Genomic DNA, 7041 nt, shown 5'->3' on the forward strand with positions numbered 1-7041 from the left:
GGGACGCGGGCTCCGCCGTCCCGTGGCTGCGGAGGGGCCGCTCCCCGAGTCCGGCGCTACATGCGGGCTGTGCTCTGCTCTGCTTCGTAGGGACGGCCGCGCGGAGCCAGCGAGCCCTGAGCCGAGCCCCCCGGCTGGGAAGGAGGCGACATGGACCTCTCGCCGCTTCCCGGCGCGCGTGTTTTCGTTTGTCAGTAAGTAACTGCAACTTTTTTAAAGTCATATTCACCTTTTGCTGCGGGGTTTATCACGTGCTTGTGTTGTGCTCGCTTTGACCAGCATTGAGTTTGTCCACTTCTCTCGCAGGGACGCGGGGCTTCTGCTGGTGCTGCTGGAAGTCGTGTTGTTGGCCGGCAGAGTCGATGCCGTAAGTACCGCGCACTGGGGATGGCTTTTACTGAGAAGAAGGAAGGCGAGGGCGGTTTCCTTGGTACCTGCAAGCGGGGAGCCGCGTTTCCCTTTGCCAGATGGCTTATCTGTCATGCCATTTAAAGAAACAACCAACAAATCATCTCTGCAAGCCTTACAGATTGCTGCCTTCAGCGAGGTGATGTTTAGCAGAGAAGCGAGGGGCTTCGCTGTCAGGTAGCTTGAAGGATTCCACAGTTACTTTTGCTCTGGATGACTAATTTGTTAAAGCCGTAGCGAGCAATTAGAAGCAAACCCCGAGACGCCTTCATTTTCATGAGAAAAGCACCGAGGCAGGTGGGCGGGTCAGAAATGCAGTGCTACAGATACCAGAGTGCGGAGGGAAGTGAACCTGCAGGTGAAATGTGTTTAATCCTGTACAGACCTCATTTGAGGACTGAGAATTTGAAGACACGGCTTCATTGTACAAGTGAGAAGCATGTTTATAAATAAATTGTCATTTAAATTAAGAGACGTTTAGAATGGATACAAGGAAGAAGTTTTTTACATAAAGGATCGTGAGGCACTGGCACAGGTTGCTCAGAGAGGTGGTGGGTGCCCCATCCCTGGAGACACTCAAGGTCAGGCTGGACAAGACTCTCAGCAACCTGATTGAGCTGTAGGTGTCCCTGTTCGTTGCAGGGAGGTTGAACTAGATGGCCTTTGATGGTCCCTTCAAACTCAAACAATTCTATGATTCTATGATTATTAAGTCTAAAAATAAATTAAAAAAAAAATAATGCTGCAATAGGTGGTTATGAGTATCTGCTTGAGATGTTGATGTAAACAGAAGTTATTTTAGCTCTTCATCGTTGTCATGAGGGTTTGAAAGAAGTGGAGGAGTTTGCATATGCCTGTCCCAGTGCTTGGTGAGTTCACTGGGATGATTTTCCTTATTGTGAGTAGGCTTAGGATCAGGCCTGGCTGCTGCAGGCCAGGAGGTCGCAAAGGCTTGGCTTGTGGCCATGTCTGTCAGCCATTAGGCTGGGGTGATGCTCCCTGGCCACATGCTAGGAGAAATTGAACCTCAATTATGTTTTTTAAGAGCTATCCTACTTACATTTTAATCCCACTCTGGAGTTTTACCCCTTTTTTATGTGGTTACGTGGCTGCAGTGAAATGGGTTGGAGTTGAAACTAAATCATCTGTAAGGTCCCCTCTAACCTAGCCCAATCTATGATTCTGTGGCATAATGCACTAAGAACTGGGAAATACTAGGAGTTTTGCAGCTAGTATTGTGGCACACCATACAGGTTTCACACTCAAGCTGCAGCTGGCCCTTAGGTCTGCACTGGGCTGTTGGTGTCAGGTGGGATACTGGGGTGCATTGTTCCCTCTGTGGCAAAGCGAAAGTTGGCAGGCAGCTCACACGGTCCCACAGGAAAGGCACTGAGTGAGGAACTCGAGTGTCACGTGCTGATTTCCCTTGCCATGATCTTTTGGTGGAATCATCCTGCTGAATTGTGTGTAGTGAATGACAATATTGCCAGACACTGTTGTATGTGGAGCAGTCTGATGACAATGCAAGCATTTTAGGCTGGGGAACGAAATCACTGGGATTAGCTGATAGAACAAGGTATCGTTTGTGGTACGCCTCTTCTTTGTGAAGGTGTGCTGCAGGGTGCGTGGCATGATACCTGAGTTTTAGCCATAGCACAGACTCATATATCTTCGTGTTCTGGCTTGTAGGCTGCAGTGTTAGCATAGAGGGATACAGAGGAGGTACATGAGCTACCTCCTCAAGTTAGTGGATGCAGTCTGGCCACTGCTGCTAAAATCTGTACAAAATATATTCTCCCTTTTATGGTAGCTGGGTGTCCTGCATGGAGATCCATTTTCCCTGACTTAACATCTTTAAGATGGCAGCTGTGTGGAAGATGAAGCTCTGCTGTGCATCTGTGAGTGATGAAGTATGGTCATCTTTCCATAAGAAATTAGAGCACTGTTGCTACCAAAATACTTACCCTTTTCTTGCTCATATGCCACTCTCTCTGTTTAGCCAGTGCAAATCTTTCAGTAGTCACACGGTGAGCTGAACTGGGAAGTTATTGGTTAAACTAACCAGCCTTCAAGAAAAGAAGAGTGGGAAGACCTAACTTTGGATCAGATCCCCAAACACATTCATGGAAGCTTGGGCTGGATCTGCAAAGAGAAGCTAGGGGAGAGAACAAGGGGTTCCTTGCTTCTTCAGCCTCACCCCTGCTGAATGTATTTGCAATGTGACAGAGCAGGCTTGTGTGGGAAACAGCAGCAGCACCTGAGAAATTGCGGGTGGGTGGCTGGCAGCTGTATGGAGGATTTATTTTGTGCATAAGGACTGTGATTGAGGAGAAGGCTTGAATTCCAAGTTTTCTGTATGTCAGGAAAACCCCCATTCTCTTCATACTGCCATCATGTTTGTCACATTGATCTGTTACAGTTTGTTACACAAATTAACATGTGAATGGTATGTAGACTTTCATTAGCCTGGGTTTAAAAAACAAAAATGCAATGAATTATTAAAGTCTGCAGGAGCAGATTAAAAATCATTGTTCTGCCTGTAATGAGACAAGCAGAGCAGTTGAATTTGATAGCCACATATGTGAATGAGTTCCAGTTGCTGAGGATAAACATTGCTGAATGAGTGAAATTATACATGTGAAGACACTGCAGTGAGATTAAGGAGAAAGCCAACAAGGAAGGACAGATAAAAGGCGGAACCCAAAGCATTTGACTGGGCATCTTCCTGGCAGACTGTTGTGGCTGCTAGGGAATGGATGTTTCTGAACAGAGAAGAAAGAGGATGTTTAGAATAGCTAAGGACTGAGGCAGGAGAAACGGTGGATTTGGTGAGGGGAGGGAATGGCAGCCTCTGGCTCAAAAAGAGCTAAGGAAGAGGAATCCCTGGGTGGAAATACTGGGAGAAGTAGCCAAATGGAGTGGATAAGGCTCCAGTTATCTTTTGTACTCTTTGGCATACATTGGCTGGTGATGCTAAAGGCCTTGAGTAACTTTGGAACTTTTTTACATTATAGATTTAAATGTTCATCTGTCTCAAATAAATTGTAGTCGCTATACCAAATTTAGTCGTATTCACAGATTTCTTCTTCCTTTCTCTCCCTGCATGTGTACTATGTTCAAAATATAATTTTATTTTGTTCTTCTTATAGAATATACCTTCTGATAAAGCTGATTTTTTTTTAACTGTCGTCTTTTCCAAAACATACTTCTTTTTAAGTAGCTTTGTAACATCTAATTTTTCTAACATTTGTAACTTAGTGGAGGGCCACTAAGATGATCAGAGAGCTGGAGCATCTCTCCTATGAAGAAAGGTTAAGGGAACTGGGATTGTTTAGCTTGGAGAAGAGAAGGCTCTGGCGAGACCTCATTGTGGCCTTCCAGTACTTGAAGAGAGCGTACAAACAGGAGGGGGAACTGCTATTTACAAGGGTGGATTGTGATAGGACAAGGAGGAATGGTTTTAAACCGTGATGGGGAGATTTAGGTTAGATATTAGGAGGACTTTTTCCCACAAAGCGTGGTGATGCACTGGAACAGGTTGTCCCATGAGGTTGTGGATGCCCCATCTCTGAAGGCATTCAAGGCCAGGCTGGATGTGGCTCTGGGCAGCCTGGTCTGGTGGTTGGTGACCCTGCCCATGGTTGGGGGGTTGAGATTAGATGATCTTTGTGGTCCTTTTCAACCCAGGCCATCCTATGATTCTATGATTCTATTTGATTACCTTATTGGTGCTCCATTAGTACATTATTCAGACTGCTCCTAACAAAAATTACTTTTTCTAAAGCTGTGTGCTGGTGAGAGCAATAGAATCTCAGAAAAGGAGTGAATTTTAGACTAAAGAAAGTTATTAGAAAGTTAGAATAACATACGCAAAAATACCTATGAGTAACTGATCATAACTGTCATGTATTTAAAAAAAAAAAAAGTATTGATGTATAGAGAGATTTATATAGAAAGAAAATTGAGTCAGTATGAATGAAATAAGATTCTATTGATTTCTGTAACATTGTAAAGGGATGTATTATGGGAAATGGCATCTAAAAGAGAAAAGCAGCAATCCCTAATAAGAATGGATGGAACCAATAGTACTATGTACGTTTTTCTATTGATTTTATAGTGAAATGAGATAACTAGCACAAGTTAATGCACTAAATCATACTTCAGCGCTCTACAGCTATCATGTACGCGGGTTTTCCCCAGTGTGTTCTGTTTCTTTTCATCTCAAAAATTTTGTCTGGTGGAAGCAGGAGGACTGTTTATGTTGACCCAGGATTTCCAGGCTGAAGGAAACAAGACTGGAGCACTCAGTCTGCCCTTCTGGGCATGCTCACTGTGAATGCATGCACTAAGATTCACTTCATAAAATATGGGATACAGTTAATGTATAAAAGTAACAAAAGTTATTTTAATGTTTAATTTTTATTATTACTATTAGAACATATGGTTTTGTTGCTATCTTTTTCATAAAACCAGTGTTTTTGTGATGCTGGCCCCACAATGTCAGGTTCAGTGGCAGTGGTTGCAGTTCTCAGAGAGCTCTCCAGGTGTTCATCAGAGATTTTTGCTGAAATTTTACTCTTCCTATACTACATCCTTGAGAGCAGCTGTTCACAAATGTATGTACTGCAAAAAGTGATTACGTGAATAAGGTGTGACTGTGAAGTGAGGGATATTTCTCTCTGCTAAGAGAGGGCTTATAGAAGTCTGCTAAAGAGAGATGATCAGATTTTTGATTGCAAGTCCATACATTCCATTAGAAAATTCACAGGTTATGCCATCTGAGAATGGACTGTCAAATAAACCAAAAAACTGATAATTTTTTTGCAATCTTGAAGCCTGTTCTCAAATTCCTTTATCGCAGCAGAAAGCACGGCTGTGTATTTTACACTCTTCACAGAATTCTTTTGACCCAACGTATCAAAATCCACAAACTTCTTTGCCATCACTTGGGCTGGCACTGCACTGCCTCCTGTGCCACAAGTTGGACGTGCCTGGAGAAGTTAATCTGACATATCAACTTCTGCACCTACGCACTACTTGAGAGATAACTCTTTCTAGGAGATCTCCCAAAGAGAAATGTGACAATCCTGTTTTAGAACAGCATCATTTCAGCACTACAGTGAGATGATTTCGGACAGTTCTGTTGCTTACAGACAAGCTTTGTTTATGTCTGCTTAACTGAGAGTGGTTTGGCTCATCTTTCTTTGAGTAACAGTGGTGTTTGATAAGAAAATTGGCCAGAATAATGATATGTGGAGAAAAAAAAAAGATATTTGGAGTGTCATCATAGTATATCTGATTGCTTTATACACCATTTCTTTGGACATTTAAAGAGTAACTGGGTAGTTTGAAGGGGCTCTTTCTACGTTCAGTCACAAATATGTGTAGAAGGGGCTGTTCTGCCAAAGAACTGGGAGGAATTCTGAGCAAAGGAGGTGGCATGAAGGCAGCTGCAGGGCCCCTCACTTCCACTGACACTATCATGCCTGAATCTGACATGTCACCATCCTGAATGTCAGTGTGTGTCATGCTGCAGACAGGCAGCAGGATGGCTGCCCAAATGAGATTTTTATGTTTTTTCCGTTATCTGAGGCAGGATTTCACCTGTCAGCATCTGTATGACATCAGGCAGACTAACACTCTCTGCAAATATTATGTATATGGAAACAGAGTCTCGTTCTATAGCTATAAATTCCTTACTTCTCGTCCTTTCTTTCTCATATGCTGCCTGCTCCACTCATCCACTCATTGATAAGATAGTTTCCTTGCTATTTCTCAATTGCTTTCATGAAATTCTTTTTTGCTGTCTTGCCTACGAAGCCAATACTCGACCCAAATTCTTATGAATTAATCAATCTTCCTAGGTAGATTTAAGAACTACTTCTACTATGTCTGTGCAGATTAAATTAGACAGTTCTTTATATAGAGGCGTTAGAAAGCTAAGACTGCTTTAAGTTATTCATTCAGGAACTACAGACACCAAAAGCAGTATATAGTTTCTCCCTGGAGTTCGCAATGAGAAAGAGGTTCTTGTGCATGTCTCTGTTCTGTAATCCCTCAGTAGAGAACCACACATACATCCCTCGCTCATTTTATTTTATGAGTAGATAGAGGCATGCGCAGGGGATGTCTGCAATTATATTTTCAGTGTGATTCTGTTTTTTAGACTTACTATGAATTGAATGTGATATAGTCATGCTACACCGCATTTGATAGAAGAGGCAGTTTTATCAGCTTCCCATTTTCTCAGAGGTTAAAGTGTTGACATTGAGGGACAAGAATCCTGTCATGGTACGTTATCATGTCATAAAAGCATCTTGTTTTATCACCTTTCTCTGGAGGCAACCAAAGTTGTTTCAAACATTTAACATTGCTTTTCCACAAACTTTTAAAAGTAGCACATCTGGCTTTTATTGTGTAGTAATTGCACCACGGGAAGTCTTTATGCATTATGACTCTAAACCTAACATTTATTTTTTTAAGATTTTGTGCAAAAAAAACAAATGATTTATAAGTCCAAACAGAATTGACTTTGCCAAAATGTAAACCAGCATTGTGGCTTTATTCTGTTATGTATATAAGCTGACAGATGTATTATAATCATTTTAATTCAGTGGTTTAGAGCACTTTTTT

General features: G+C 42.4%; 1 protein-coding gene across 1 annotated transcript in view; it reads left to right on the forward strand.

The window, feature by feature from the left end:
• The first annotated feature begins 6 nt into the window (after positions 1 to 6).
• COL4A2 (collagen type IV alpha 2 chain) overlaps positions 7 to 7041 on the forward strand; it is a 141113-nt gene continuing 134078 nt past the window's right edge. Inside the window, exons 1-2 of the mRNA XM_010728555.2 lie at positions 7 to 194; positions 307 to 367. Coding sequence (XP_010726857.1) covers positions 151 to 194; positions 307 to 367 — 105 coding nt within the window. The 5' untranslated portion in view covers positions 7 to 150. The remainder of the gene's footprint in view (positions 195 to 306; positions 368 to 7041) is intronic.

This window comes from Meleagris gallopavo, chromosome 1 (assembly GCF_000146605.3).
Source record: "Meleagris gallopavo isolate NT-WF06-2002-E0010 breed Aviagen turkey brand Nicholas breeding stock chromosome 1, Turkey_5.1, whole genome shotgun sequence".
Taxonomy (NCBI): domain Eukaryota; kingdom Metazoa; phylum Chordata; class Aves; order Galliformes; family Phasianidae; genus Meleagris; species Meleagris gallopavo.